The 14,602-nt window shown below is 47.6% G+C and overlaps 5 protein-coding genes and 1 non-coding gene across 6 annotated transcripts; 2 read left to right on the forward strand and 4 right to left on the reverse strand.

Moving 5' to 3' along the window:
* Positions 1-1,773: 1,773 nt before the first annotated feature.
* On the forward strand, positions 1,774-3,910 carry BDQ94DRAFT_167858 (uncharacterized protein; the record flags this gene model as incomplete). The annotated part of the gene is made up of 2 exons (XM_026770916.1): positions 1,774-2,694; positions 2,789-3,910. 2 exons carry the CDS (start codon positions 1,774-1,776, stop codon positions 3,908-3,910), a joined length of 2,043 nt encoding a protein of 680 aa, XP_026629260.1.
* A 421-nt stretch (positions 3,911-4,331) lies between these two features.
* On the reverse strand, positions 4,332-4,403 carry BDQ94DRAFT_t82. The gene has a single exon. It is a non-coding gene; the product is annotated as a tRNA-Glu (tRNA).
* A 305-nt stretch (positions 4,404-4,708) lies between these two features.
* Positions 4,709-5,731, reverse strand: BDQ94DRAFT_167859 (uncharacterized protein; the record flags this gene model as incomplete). The annotated part of the gene is made up of 1 exon (XM_026770917.1): positions 4,709-5,731. One exon carries the CDS (start codon positions 5,729-5,731, stop codon positions 4,709-4,711), a length of 1,023 nt encoding a protein of 340 aa, XP_026629261.1.
* A 1,012-nt stretch (positions 5,732-6,743) lies between these two features.
* BDQ94DRAFT_167860 (uncharacterized protein) lies at positions 6,744-8,785 on the reverse strand (the record flags this gene model as incomplete). The annotated part of the gene is made up of 3 exons (XM_026770918.1): positions 6,744-7,527; positions 7,588-8,255; positions 8,309-8,785. The coding sequence occupies 3 exons, from the start codon at positions 8,783-8,785 to the stop codon at positions 6,744-6,746; spliced, it is 1,929 nt and encodes a 642-aa protein (XP_026629262.1).
* Positions 8,786-11,009: 2,224 nt separating this feature from the next.
* BDQ94DRAFT_157766 (flavin-containing monooxygenase) lies at positions 11,010-13,174 on the forward strand (the record flags this gene model as incomplete). Its single annotated transcript, XM_026768804.1, has 9 exons — positions 11,010-11,172; positions 11,238-11,645; positions 11,697-11,761; positions 11,824-12,043; positions 12,094-12,140; positions 12,197-12,537; positions 12,608-12,755; positions 12,869-12,976; positions 13,037-13,174. 9 exons carry the CDS (start codon positions 11,010-11,012, stop codon positions 13,172-13,174), a joined length of 1,638 nt encoding a protein of 545 aa, XP_026629263.1.
* A 236-nt stretch (positions 13,175-13,410) lies between these two features.
* Positions 13,411-13,749, reverse strand: BDQ94DRAFT_167862 (uncharacterized protein; the record flags this gene model as incomplete). The annotated part of the gene is made up of 1 exon (XM_026770919.1): positions 13,411-13,749. One exon carries the CDS (start codon positions 13,747-13,749, stop codon positions 13,411-13,413), a length of 339 nt encoding a protein of 112 aa, XP_026629264.1.
* Between the last annotated feature and the right edge of the window lie 853 nt (positions 13,750-14,602).

Genomic DNA, 14,602 nt, shown 5'->3' on the forward strand with positions numbered 1-14,602 from the left:
TATAGAATAGCTTTATACTTTATTAGCGAGAGACATCTTATTACCTCAGTTTGTGCACGTTGCACCCAGGTGTCGATATAGTTCTATAGGATCTACCTGAGCAAAATCTGGATTCTGCCACAAGACAAAGACGTGGCAGGATCGACGGCCTGTGTCGCTGACACCTGATATTTGTCAACACCGATAATAGCTATAAAAAGGAACAAATTCAACTTGCAACGAACCGGAGACTATGTAAAAATACAATAGAATGTATGTTTAGTACGCCGTCGGGCTTGGCAGGTATATAGCCCACAAGTAGAAAAGGCTAGTAAAATCTCAACCCAGTCTGTATTATATCCCTTGTGTATTTGGAACTTCTACTAGGTATCAGGCCGTGATCAATTCACTAGATGTATTATACTAGCTTGGGCGATCCTCGTGGTAAAATTACCCACTGTCATCGAGACACACCCTAACTTTAGTGGATATTTTAAGCTTGCGCGGCAGGGGAGCTTGGGCCTGTAACTCTGGGTCTTTGGGATGTGTTATTTCTTTTAATACGATGCATAGAGAGAAAAAGCCAGCTAATCTTTTGAATGAGAAGTATAGTAATTTTTTAAGTGTAAAATATCTGCGCCCCTTCATGAGTAAATTACCGAGCTTTCATCGGCTCAGGAACCTAACACGAGTCATGACAATGCCAGGCTTCCCTCTACTATCTGGGTAATTGAGTACTAGTTCAGAAATAGCATCTCGCTAAATTATCAAAGTGGCTATTCGCATTGCCAATCTAAAACAGCCACTAGAGAAAACAAAGAAAGCAAAGCAAAGCCGCTCCAATATTGCGTTGGAGTTAAAATAAATTATCCGGGGAAAAATAACTCCAGAGCGGCAGAAATTCGAATACATGCGTCTTGAAGCTAACTTGGGCGATCTTCATGGTAAAATCGTAAGGGATCCCTCTCTGTTTAGCATCATTTCAAGGAAAGTTAGATGAATGCTTTTAGATCATCTGGCAGATTGGGACTTTACTGGTCTCGAATTGTGGTCTGATTGCCCCCCGGACTAGTCGCAGGGAAAAGTTACGTGCCAGATTTCAGCCCCAGACGGCGTCCCCACCGCAAATTGCGTTTATGGAACATGGGAGTGTTACAACAGGTTGGGTGATCGTCGTGGTAAAATTACTGCCAGTCATTGAGAGACTTTGTTATCCACTCATACTTTCATTTCGCGCCTTGGGGTTTTTGAAATAGAGAAAGTCATGATTCTAGCCGAAAGACCCGCCCAGCGGGCCTTTTCACTCTACATATGTCCTGTGCATTGGTCTAAAGGAGCTTTATACATGCCATGGCTGCCCCCAAATACCTATTGTTCTCTGGTACGAACGATGTTTTCCTTCAGGTTTTCTTCCTTCATCCTGACCAGCCTTTGGTTTTTACCATTGCGGATTCTTCCTGTCAACGGCAAAAGAACCATTGACTATGTATATATGTTATCCGGTGCCTTGGAAAGATAACCTATTTTAGTAAAAAAAATAGCATCTGCATACTTTCAACCTAAACATAATGCTTTTACCCTCGAAATAGCCTTTGCCACTAAGCATCAACTAGTAGAATACACATTGGTTGGAGGCGCATACAAACACAAAGAAATTTTATCAATAATAAAAATAAGAGTACCAATGGTATTGAACTGTACCCGGATTTCTGTGGCTCTCGGATCGATTTTCTTATCCCCTCCGTGCTAAGCAAGTGCACATCCTGGAAATATGCCTTGTGCGGTGGGGAGAAAATGGGTTCTAGCACACTTCAAGGCTTTTCCAGACTCAGTATCTCCGGTCTCAGACTTATCAACGCGTATGGGCCTTGCGAGGCATCTGTCGCCTGCACAATGGGAGAGATCGACTACAAGAGAGCAAACCTTTCTGGAAGTCACGGTCCTATCCCAGTTGGAGAAACGCTACCCGCTTATGCCATCCACATCTTGGACGGCCAAATGCAGCCGGTAGCTACAGGATGGCCAGGCGAGATCTGCATTAGCAGTGGCGCTGTATCATCATTTGGTTATTGGAATCGAGAGGATGAAACCTCGGCGCGTTTCCGGGACTTCAACGGCGTCCGGGTCTACAAGACTGGAGACTACGGCCGCATACTGCCCGACGGTAAACTGGAGTACCGCGGGCGACTGAAGGGTGACTCGCAAATCAAGCTGCGGGGGATGCGTCTGGAGCTTGGGGAAATCTCCAGCGTCCTTGTCCGGGCGTCCCAGGGTGTGCTACGGGAGGCTGCAGTGATTGCTAAGGGGCAACCGGAGCCGTACCTTGTAGCATTCGTGGTCTTTTCCACCACCTCTGACTCCCCAGTCAATGTTGACTCTTTCCTCGACAGTCTGCGTAGCGGGCTTCCTCTTCCCGCATACGCCAAACCCACGGTGATCACCGTTATCGACCGCATCCCGTTGACCAGCAGCGGCAAAGTTGACCGGACAGCACTGGGCAAACTTCAGATCCATCAACGGCAAATAACAACTTCTACATCAGGTGCGCTGAACATCGTCGAAATGAAAATGAAAGAGCTATGGGAAGAACTTCTCCCGGTAACGGGGCTTCCTATCACGTCGCGGTCCAATTTCTTCGACCTAGGAGGCAACTCGCTGCAGATCCTAAGGCTACAGGGACGCATTCGAGCGATCACGACTGTCAGCATCCCGGTGGTGCATCTCTTCCAATGCTCAACACTCAGCGAGATGCCTCAGTTGATTGGAGCGGCCACAACTGCGCACCGAGCATCATCCCCACCTCCTTTAGCACAAGCACCTCCCAACACGATCCTGGGAGATCGAAACCGCTATTCCCAGCTCCTTCGATGACTCCATCGCCATCCCAGACCCTCTCAATCACCCCGCACACCCGCCTCGAGAAGTTATCCTCACCGGCACAACAGGCTTCTATGGCACTGCACTCCTCAACCACCTCCTCTCAATACCATCCATAACCCACATCCACTGCCTCGCCATCCGCCCCAACGCAGACGGCTCCCCCCGACACCTTCCGCACCTCTCATCCCCCAAAGTCCACCTCTACAGTGGCGACCTCTCGCATCCAACCCTCAGCCTCACAGAAGTCGAAGCCACTCGCCTCGCCTCCACCGTCGACTGTATCATCCACAACGGCGCCGACGTGTCATCCCTGAAGCCGTATTCCGCGCTGCGTGCCCCCAATGTCCACTCCACCAAATTCCTCTTCAGTCTATGCATTCCCCGCCGCATCCCCTTCCACTATATCTCCACCGCTAGCGTCACGTCTCTATCCAAGAAAGACGAATATCCCGAAGCTTCGGTAGCAAGCTACCCCCCACCCACGGACGGCTCGGCCAGTGGACATACAGTGGGCTATGCGGCAAGTAAATGGGCTAGCGAGGTTTTCCTTGAGAAGGCTAGTGCGAGATATACTGATGTCCCGGTTCGTGTTTATCGTCCTACAGCTATCACTGGAGAGGGGGATATGGCTATTTCAGCGACGAGTGGTGGTGTTATCGAGTCTGTGTTGGATCTGAGTAGAGAAATGCGGGCTACACCTGAGACTGGCTCCTGGAGGGGGTATATTAATCTGATTGGGGTGGAGAAGGCGGCTGCGATGGTGGTGGGAAGGGTTGTTCATGATAGTGGTAGCGGTGATTATTGTGGGAATGCAGTACAATACTCGCATGTCTGTGGGGAGAAGCGGTTCAAAGCGATTGAAGTGAGGAAGTTCTTGGAGAAGGAGGAGGGGGTGGAATTCCAGGAGCTGAAATGGAAGGAATGGTTGGCTAGGGCCGCTGATTATGGGATTGATGATGGGGTTGCGGCTTATTTGGAAGGATTGCAGGGGGAGACTGGTAGTGCTGGGGAGTTTTTCTTTTTGCCGTTGTTGGGGGGGCGGATTAAGTGATTATTAGCTTTGTTTCGTAGAATTTAGATTTCATCCGATTTACTATGCTTTTTTTTCTTATAGAAGAATAGTTCTCATTACGATAATCTCAACTGAATATTTGAGTTTATCTTACCTGGAGAACTTCGATTTCTGTAAGGTTTTAGTAACGTGGATTATTGTTCAAGCCTTCGTTACTCGCAAGATATATAAGGATCCACATGATGGATAACAGAACAATAAATTCAGTTGTGGTCGTCAATTCCGATACAATGTAGTGTAAATTTCTATACTGATACTAATGATGGATAAATATAAGCCAATAAAGTAAGTAGTAATAACGACAGCAAAAAGAAAAGGTATCTTATTACTCTGTAGCAGTTGAAGAAGACCTTGATCATGGGAAATTGTGTTTGCCGCGGAAAGAAAAACAAAAGAAGAACTCCGATGCGGGGAATCGAACCCCGAGCTGCCGTGTGAAAGACGGCGATGTTAGCCGTTACACCACATCGGACTTGTTATGTGGGTCAAGCGGTTTACAAGCACCATATTCTGATGTTATTAAATCATGTAAACAATGTTGCTATGGGATGGGAACTAAGATTAAGAGGGAGTGGCATTTATTATCCCGTTGATATGGCTTATGCTTAGGGGTGTTAGCAGCAAAATAGGTTTGCATGTAGTGAATTATATGATTAAATGGAGGCAAATAGACGCATAACCAACGGACTTTGATGATGCTGAATTGTGGATGTTTAGGAGACTCCATGGCTAGGGAGTAAATAAGTCACCTATAATGCCACAATGAGATGGTTGGCATTACCAATTCCAAAATGACCTGCCCTCATCCTCATTGTGATCCCTCATCTTGAGTGTCACCTCCCAAGTTCTGTCACATTTATCTTTCAATTGCCATTGCGCGTTGATAAGGCCCTGCGACTGAGCCGAGTCCATCAATCTCCTGACCAGACGTCCCATCTTCTTCTGGGAGTGTGAGAAGTCGGAATCTCCCCTGCTTGATGCTCGCTCGGCGGCACTTTTAAACTTATTCTCCAGTTCCTGTGCGAGGTAGGCTGATGAAGTATAGATAACCCTCATTTTCTCTGATACTTGCATCGCAAATGAATTCGCTGCCGCCTCCAACCCCTCCAACCCTCCTAATATCCGCTCTAGTAGATCGGCCCTTTCAAGATGGATGGATGTTGAGCTGACGGATTCTGCCAGGGGCATGGCGACGCTGCTCTGCAAGCGGAGGACATGATCGAGTTCAGTGGTTTCGAACATGTCAAAGGATTCGTCGTCGTAACTACCGTCGTCCGCATAGTGGGATATGTCAACAGTGCGGAAGAAAGCATGGGCGACCGGGACCATGATGTGGTTTGCATCCTGCGCAGGAAGATTGTATAGGTGATTGGTCTCGAAGCCTTCATTTTTAAGTACTTCGGATTCCACGGTACCGGAGATCACCTTGACGGACCTGCCGACGATGTTGTTGAGCCCATGTAGGTTCATGCAGCCGTTCATATTATTAATGACTCCGAGGATGGATCCTGTGCAGTTGTCATTCTCGTAGACAATGACGGAGTGTTGGTCATCGTAGATATTGTCAATTTTCAGAAGGATTGACTTTGCATTGATATTGCTGAGTTTGCTGCACGCACTGGGTCCTGCAAGTCGATGAACTCCAGCTTCAGCTCTTGTGCAGCGCTCGCCTGTGTACTCTGTTAGACGGTACCCGAGAGCTGTAGCAAAGAGGACCGAGATAACCAGAAGACGAAGCATGTTGATGGAATGGCGAGCAGAAGGCACTAGTGGTGATTCGAGGAACGGAATGCAGGACATTCTGGGTATCATGATAGGACCGAACCAGTTCCTTTCTCATGAACCCAACTCGAAGGTAGAGACTTGTGGACGCCGGATTTATGGCATCGCCCAGTTCATTAATACCTCCGTGCCTGGCGGCTGTGGAGTTCCGCCCTCCAAAATCCCCTAAAGCTTAGCGCCATCATGCGGGGCGTTCCGGTTCTCCAGCACAGGAAATGATATTCATCGGTGAGCTCAAGTCTCAGCCTTGTGAGGCGGCTGAACCCGAAGCCAGCGCTCTGTACTTATCACCCAACCTTGCTCAATTTGTTATTCGCACCTCAAGGACTACTTGCCTACAAATCACTAGTGCATGATTCAAATCATATTATATGGTTTGAGACAGTGTAAAATGGGCGTCCCAGCTGTACAACCGCTTGAAATAAGTTGCACAACTAGATATTCGCAGAACCGGCGTGGTCGGGATCCCAGAAGCGGAAGGACCGAGACAAGCCCTCGAAGGGCACCGTCAAATGATTTCACTCACCGTCGAGAAACGGGGCACTAAGGCACTATGACTGTTTCAGTTGGAACTACTCCGATGTTATATGGCCCAATGTATTCTTTGGTAATCACATTCCCAATTGGTTGATAATCAGTGGGCCTTCCCTGGGACCCCTGTAAGCGGAGATTCTTGGTTATCGTGTTCTCAAGCTAGTTAAATATTGGTGTCTCAGAAATCCTTGAACTGATTCTGCTCCAGTATCTCACATTCTAAGATTGCCCTTCCGTCTGGAGTATGTTGTACTATATTGTGCATGTCATCTGGCATCTTTGGTAGGTTTACATAGCGAATCGGTCCCCATTAATTAGGGTATTTGCGTGAGTTTCATCGTTCTGTATCCATACTACCAATCTTGACTGAGGCCTAGATCCAACACAGTTGACTTCTGATCCTTCTATAGCATATAGTATGTATATCACCACACTTTTCCGTATGTCCTTGTCCCATGTAGTGTGCTATACGCCACGCATACCGGCCTTTCTGTCCTCACAGACCTTCCCCCCATGCAAAGGGATTTGTGTAATACTGCCCGATATAGTTGTTTATCATATCCCAACCAGCAAACATTAAAGCGCCTGTAGCAGGAGTTATGCCCGTCTCGTCACGAACCCATTGCGCCCAGAGAGTGTAGAAAGCGTCTAAGAGACCACCTACTATCATTGCACGGGCAGTGATGAAACCCAGCATTACAATTGCCTGAGACTCAATGGGAAGACAATGGGACAAGTGATAGTGCAAAACATTAACCAGGTAATTCCACCGTTGAGACGGGGAAAACCGCCCATGGTCTTGAAAGACGAATCGATCGATGACTGTCTCACGAGAAGAGCTGCGCAGTTTCGAAATTATGAACCGAAGAAGCGCTGTTGCTATCCCATGCTGGTCTGTGTGATAGTTCGATATGGAGTTGCTGGTTGTGCTCAAGCTCGCCTCTATAGACAAGCCTGAAGTATCAAGAAGTTTGTCTAAAAGGGAAGGATCGGATACATTGAGGTAGCGGGAATCTGGATCCGAGTTTGTGGGACGCACTGCTGTTTCTCTAGCGAAGGCGGTTTTGGCATCTGGGTACTCGGTGAAAGAGGTATAGAATCGTGGAGTCAAGATTTCGATTTCCAGAACGGGTCTGGGGTGGGATGTGGGGGGAATAAAAGAGTTGAACATAAGGCGATCGAAGTGTATCGATCTTGGTGGTATGTATTCGATGCACAGTGGAAATGTACAATGAGCGGCGAGTTCAGACAGATATTCTCGGAAGAATAGTTCCAAGTATCTGCCTCATTTGAAAGATGTTAGGAACTTATAATCAAAAGGAAGATGAGATATGACTGACCTTTCAACATTAGTTTCCTTCCGTGGATTCGTCCCTGGGTGAATCTCAGGCCTTTGTAGATACTTTAGATTACCACGAAAGCGAATTCGCAAAGCCTCCTTGACAATCCGGGGTGCAGACAATGCTCCGACATGCGTCCAACGGGAAATGAACCGAGCAATATCCCAACCACTGGCCGTCAAGGGATCGACGGGATTACCCCAAGATGCAAGACGACTTGTGACTTTCACCTGACCATCCGGGTTGTTGGAGCTCAAGGTGGACTGGAGAGACGGACCTCTCAGAATGTCCACAGTCTTTGCAAGCATATAACCCTCCACTTTCTCGAAAGGCGAACCGAAGATTACTTTATCCCAGTAACCTTTGTAATATTTTCTACTGGAAGCGGGGGAGTGGGAGCGAAGAGATACCGACTCCCTGGTACCCTTGGCTGAGGCTATAATCGTCGACGAAGGAGATGGTGGCTCGTCAATAGGCATACCGTCCCCAGTCAAGCGGAAGAAAATGTTTCTCTTCTCGTAGAAAGAGTTGTTGATCTCCATGATCATTGCAGTCAACTCCCGCGTCGGTGAGTAGAGATACCAGTAGCTGATCGCACTTTTCTGCCACCATAAGAACCGCGGGACGCTGATCATGTAAGCGTATGGGAATTTCTGAGGGTTCTCTCCCTAGAGAAGTTAATGATGGAATTGCAAGATTGCAGGCAGGGGTCGGATAGTACCAGGTTGTGCAAGAAGATATTCAATTTCTCCTCAAGCGTTCGGTCACCACTGCCAGGTTCGAGATAGTAAGCCGGGTCGATGGTAAACCAGCATTTCTCCAAAATGCTCTCTGACGTTGGCTGATTGTCTATAGAGATGAGGTTTCCGATGCGACCGCGAAACCCCACTGGGACGCCTACCATGAAGTAGTCATACCAGTAGTTGTAGCGTTCACTTGCAGGGAACCTGCGTGCGTGGGACAGTTTGGCTGGAAAAAGAAGAGGCCTGCCTAGCAAATCTGGTCGCACGTGGGGATTATGTATAACCAGGCGCTGTCCCAGGAAAGTAGCCATGACCAGTCTAACGAGCAGGCATAGGATGCCAGCTACGACAAACAAAGCTAACAGCTTGAGGATATCTTGCAATCCAGCGTGTGCCGCCTTCAGTATCAGATGCCCTGCAACGATTATCAAGTACACAAGATTCTGGAGACGCATGATGTCAGAAAGAGATACCGAGAGATGCTGATTGAACACACAGAGCTAGTCATAAGAATCATGAAGTCAGGATGCTACGCTGGCGGTACTTAAGCATATCTACTCAAAGCCTCCTATAGATTAAAGTTAAGCTGAATAATTATCACCAGTCTCAGCCCGCGACCGTACCAGAAACATTATCATGCATACAATATCAAAGAAAGGATATTGCAATCTTGCTATCGGGTAGATCAGTGCTTCGCAGCTGGCATATACACGTCACTTGGCTAGCAAGGGAAGTTAAACATTATCCCTACAAGACAGTTGTCCCATCCCATTTGCTACTGGGGTATGACAGCTGCATCCATCTAACTAGGAACGTGCGTATGTCGGCAACGCCGAAGTTGAAGATGGGTAAGCAACATGGACCACCGGTAATGCATATAGATGCATCTCCGAGGGAGATTGGATGGTTCAATATGGTCAGCAACTGCCTTTCCTATCTATTTGTATGGGCCTCCAAAACGTCTCACTATTACTACAAAATGGGCGATCAGTATATTGTGAGCAGCGGGAGTGACTGTACTAATATCATAAAAAACCCTTATTATAGGAATGTCAATTATATTTAGGTTTCTATCTTAACTTTGTCTCCATGTTATTCCTTTGCGAACACCGACTGACTCATGTCATCCACACGACCTTACGCAGCACCTTGTGTGTTGACGGAACTTGAGTTCATCAATACATGATAACTAATCTGTGTAGTGATATGAAAGATGCAAGGCACGCATGGCCAACTTCACTCTCAAATGTTCGGAATAATGACATATGTAGATGGTCGGACATAGGACACCGCGTAAATGGCATGCATCATGCAGCTCACTGATTTAGGACACATAATTGACAGCCATGTTTGTGCAGATTGAAACAAAGATATGCCTTGTAAATCTCACCGGGCTCGTAGAAGGAAAGTCCTTGCGAGTCGGCAATATGCTGTCAGCATCTGGACTCCGCGGAAGTTGACAGCTGCGACCTGACACACAGTACCAGAGTATATGCTTCGGATATTGCCGAAGGAAGATCCCCTAGTGCGTCCTGAATCAGAACGGAGCAGACTATGATCTACGGTTGTGATCATCACAGCGTGGATTGGTTTCACAATCACCGAGCTTATTCTGGTGGGAACAACGACATTCACCCCCACTGGCAAATCAAGAACAAAAACCCACACATTACTGTCAGACACAGCAGCCTTCCAAGTAATCGCATCAGTTACTTGTAACTGTGCACGTGAAACTGACGGGACAGTTTGTCGTGGTAAAGTCCCTTGCTTGGCTCTGGTTTACACAGCATATGTCCTATCAACAGCACGCACCCAACCTGTGCTACAGGAATGTCTTCCGCTCAACCATGACCGCAACTCCGATAGACGAGTAGTTAATTGGCAGACGACGCTGGAAACAACCCACGGTCAATATAATTGTTGTCTTCGTAAAAGCCTCGTCGGGAGACTGTTCGTAGTGAAGTGAGGGAGCGTTAGTACCGATCTACTTCGTTCCCGCAGCCGAGCCCGATCGTGGGTAGGATGGAAACTGTATCAGAGATATGGTAGATCCAGCTTACCCACCATGCTTATACAAGTTCAGCGAAAAATAAGCATTTCTGACTCACGATCGGGATCTGCAAGTGATGGAATCGAGTCATTCTGGGTGTAGACCGATGGTACTCCTACGCCGTCTTACCCACATTCCACTGACTGCGCCCTTCTAGATATCACCGAGAGAAGGAGTTATCTTGCTAAAATGGGGTCATAAGGTATCAGACGCGCGTGATTGGTGCCTCATTGGACAAGTAATTAGGTTCCGTTTTGGGGGCCAACTGCGGTGCAATGTCGTGGCGCGCTAAGCAGTGGTCCCAGCCCAACCTGGTGGGTCAGCTGTAAGCAATAAGATACTAAACACGACCCCAGGAGACTTCGATTTATTCCAAAAGGAGAAAGCTTATTGCGAGCCGTTCTAATTGGTGTTGTGTAGTAGCTGAGATAATTTTGTCATTCATCCATATAGATCAATATATAATTGCCAGTACCACCATGATTTCACACAGCCCAAATCCCCAAGAATTATTTATATATCTATATCACACCTCCAGTCAGCTTCCGCTAAGTCGTCCCATGCGATAATTTCACTCAGCCAGTGCTTTCTTCTTGCAGCAGAAACAAAAAAGATAAAATCTTGTTCCTATGGCTTCCGGCACTTTCTGTTCTTTCCCCAAGGTCATCATTGTCGGGGCTGGGTTTTCCGGACTGGCAATGGCATGTCAATTAAAACGAGAGTTGAAGTGCGATGACTTTGTTATTTATGACCGAGACGCAGGTTTTGGTGGGACGTGGCTCGCAAACAAATGTATTATTGATTATCCTCTCATCTTCTCCGGACGAACAACGCGCTCGCTGACCTGAGATTCTCAGATCCAGGATGTGGAGTTGATATTCCGGCCGCGTTCTACAGTCTCTCCTTTGCACCTAACCCAGACTTCTCAAACCTCTTTCCAAAGCGGGATGAGGTCCTACAATACATCAACAATGTGGTAATGGAGTACGACCTGTCCCGTCACCTGGTGGGAAATACGGAATGGATAGGGGCATCCTGGCAGGACAACGACAATACTTGGCTCGTTAGCCTGCGGAGCGTTACAACTGGCGAGGAGTATACACAACGTTGTAACATACTAATATCAGCGGTTGGGGCATTGACAAACCCTAATCCACTGAATGTTCCCGGCGTCGACCGCTTCCAGGGAGATATCATTCACACAGCCAGGTGGGATCAGAACGTGTCTCTGCGGGACAAGAATGTAATAGTGCTTGGAAATGGGGGTAAGCTCCATTTTGCATCAGCATGGAAGATCAATGATTGACACTGTTTAGCCTCAGCAACACAATTAGTACCAGCTGTGGCAGAAGATGTTCGGTCAATTACCCAATTTATGAGGGTAAGTTCGCTATCACGATGCTCTTGTAGGGTGAATTTCTGATATATAATCCTCGCATCCAGTCAAAACAATATTTTCTCCCAGGGGGAAATAATACCACTATCAGTCCAATTTGGCAGAATATCTTCCGCTACGTACCCGGTGTACTTCTTGTCGTCAGATTTTTGATCTTCCTATACCTCGAAACGTCCACCCCCCAATTCAACCTGACCAAGACCGGAGCGGAAATGCGAAGAGAAACCGCCGCAATAAGCGAGCGTTACGTCAAAGAAAATGCGCCAGGTGAGCCGAGTCCTGAATCCTATATGAGCTACTCTAACCTCAACTTGCAGAGAAGTACTGGCCACTCCTACTGGCCGACTATCAAGTCGGATGCAAGGTACGTACCTCCATCGACATTGACACAGCATCCAGGCTAACGAACTTCCAATGCAGCGACGGGTATTCGATCACGATGGCTACATTTCAACACTTAACCGTGATAATGTCCGCCTTACCGACGATGAAGTCATCGCTCTTAACGAACGATCAGTCTCAACAAAATCAGGAGCAACATACCCTGCCGATGTAATTGTATTAGCCAGCGGGTTCTCCCTGACCCAGTACGACACCGATCTGTGCGGTCGCCGTGGACGCAGTCGACAAGAATCCTGGAAAAGAGCCGGGTACATCAAAGCTTACGAGAGTATCGGCATGTCTGAGTTTCCTAACTTCTTCTACATTCTGGGTCCCAATTCCGGTCGCGGGCATACATCTGCAGTATTCTCCATTGAGAAGTAAGTGGTTCCTTCAAGCCAATGATTTGACCTATTACAAAGAGCTAATAACCTGCTAAACGTGAAACAGCTACACAGATCTCATTATCCGGGTTATCAAACCAATAATAGCCGGATCAGCTGTCTCAGTGGAACCTGATATGTCGAGCGAAAAGGCATACAACGAGAGGCTGCAGGCCGCGCTGAGAAACACAGTGTTTAACAACACATGCCGCAGTGTAAGGAACTCTGCCCCGTTAATTTAGCCAACTGATATTAGTCGCTGTTGATGATGCTACTCTCCCTTTTGGTGTTGGGAAATACAATTATCAGCTGACCATGACCTATGTAGTGGTTTATAGACCCCCAAACCGGATATAACTGGGTGATATACCCCTGGAGCTCCTTCTACATGTGGTGGACCACGCATGTTGCAGGCCTAGAAGGGTGGGTCTACGAGGTGAGTTTGGCGATCTTTCCGGAGTTAAGCATATGGGAGTCTGACTCAATGCATGCACAGTATCCGCAGATGAAAAAGATGCCACCGAGCCCGGCTTTCGCTCTCTTTTTGCGCACGGTATTACCAACCTTTGTTGTTTGTCTGTTTTGGGGGGCGTGGACTTATACCAAAGATTTATGCGGTTTGTTTGTGCTGTGAAATGACGAGCATTTAATGTAGGCACTTTGGGACCTGTTATAAACTTTGCTTTGGATGTAGGGTTAGACCTTTGTGAAGCGTTTAATGTTTGGGTTTTAGATTTAAATTCCCCGATGCCAACGTCGTCACTTAGTTATGATGAAAGCTAATATTCTACAAAAAAATGCTGAAAGTGCTGTACCATGACCTAAAAGCCATGTGCTACCCTGGACTGCTTCTCTCGAGGGAGTCCAAGCTTACGACCGGTGGTTGGGACTCCTCTCTCTGGAAGTACACACTGGGAGCTCAATGTGCTTGTCCAGTCCGTGCCTGGGTGGCACGTTCTCTGACCTAACGGCACGAGCAGGATGGACAGCTTGTCTGCTTGGCGCATCATCGTTGCCATCTTCTTCATCTTCATCATCATCATCTTCTTCTTCATGGTTACTGTCGGTGCTCTCATTTTCTGCGGCCATATACGCAGCACCTTCATCTTTTGATCCAGGATCTGTATGAACAATGAGATCGTCCGCATCAGCGGCGCCACTCAAAGCTTGCAGCCGGATCAAGTTCCACTGCATCTGTAGACTATCCATGGATGGGAGAGGATGAGTGTCCGGATTAGCTGTCTTGAACACGACTTGATGCCCCGAGGAGATTATGTGTTCTGTCTCACAATCCCATAACTTTGCATTCTTAGGGATTTGGCGGAGATTGTTCTCAATCGTAGGGGCCGGAAAGAGCGGCTGTTGCTGACTATATTCAGTTGAAGGTAGCCAATAAAACTGAACAATGAGCTCGAATGGTTTAAGGGCAAATCGTGCATCGCCCCACAGGCTGTGAACGTGTGCAGCTAAGGCCAACAGGTTATCCGCAGTTTCAGTCGTGTCGGGGCCAACCACACAGTCTCTCCAGGCCTTCACCTTTTCTTTATCCCAGTAATCTTCCAGGGTGAGCCAGAACCTTTTCAGTTCCTGACTGTCTTCTCTGCCACCTAAGGAGTAAGGATAGATATGGGCAGCAAAGGAATCCACGCTCTTGGAAAAAGTTTAACTCGTTGACCGTTCCTAAAGTCGTCGGATCAACCCCCGGGTCCAACTGCTCTCCAACGATTTCCTGATTTCCCTTCGCCTTATCGTCTGCTCCATGAAAACCAAACGCTCTTTCTTGCAACCGAGTCTATAGGTTTCGATGCAGTTATTGCACCTCTAACCGCGACCGCCAGAGATGCACACTGCGAATGTCCGCACACCTGATTGCGAGGGAGCTTACGTCCAACTTAAATCACGAGGAAAGCCTCGCAGAGCTGGGCATGCTTACCCAACTGGTGAAATGACCTGTATCCAATGAAAAACACAGACCGCAAGACCGGCTCTATTATCCAGCGGCGCTCGCGACCCGACAGGGACTACTGCTCTGTCTAGAAGAGGAGTCCTAGTAATACAGCCA

This window comes from Aspergillus welwitschiae (genome assembly GCF_003344945.1).
Source record: "Aspergillus welwitschiae strain CBS 139.54b unplaced genomic scaffold BDQ94scaffold_7, whole genome shotgun sequence".
Lineage (NCBI taxonomy): Eukaryota > Fungi > Ascomycota > Eurotiomycetes > Eurotiales > Aspergillaceae > Aspergillus > Aspergillus welwitschiae.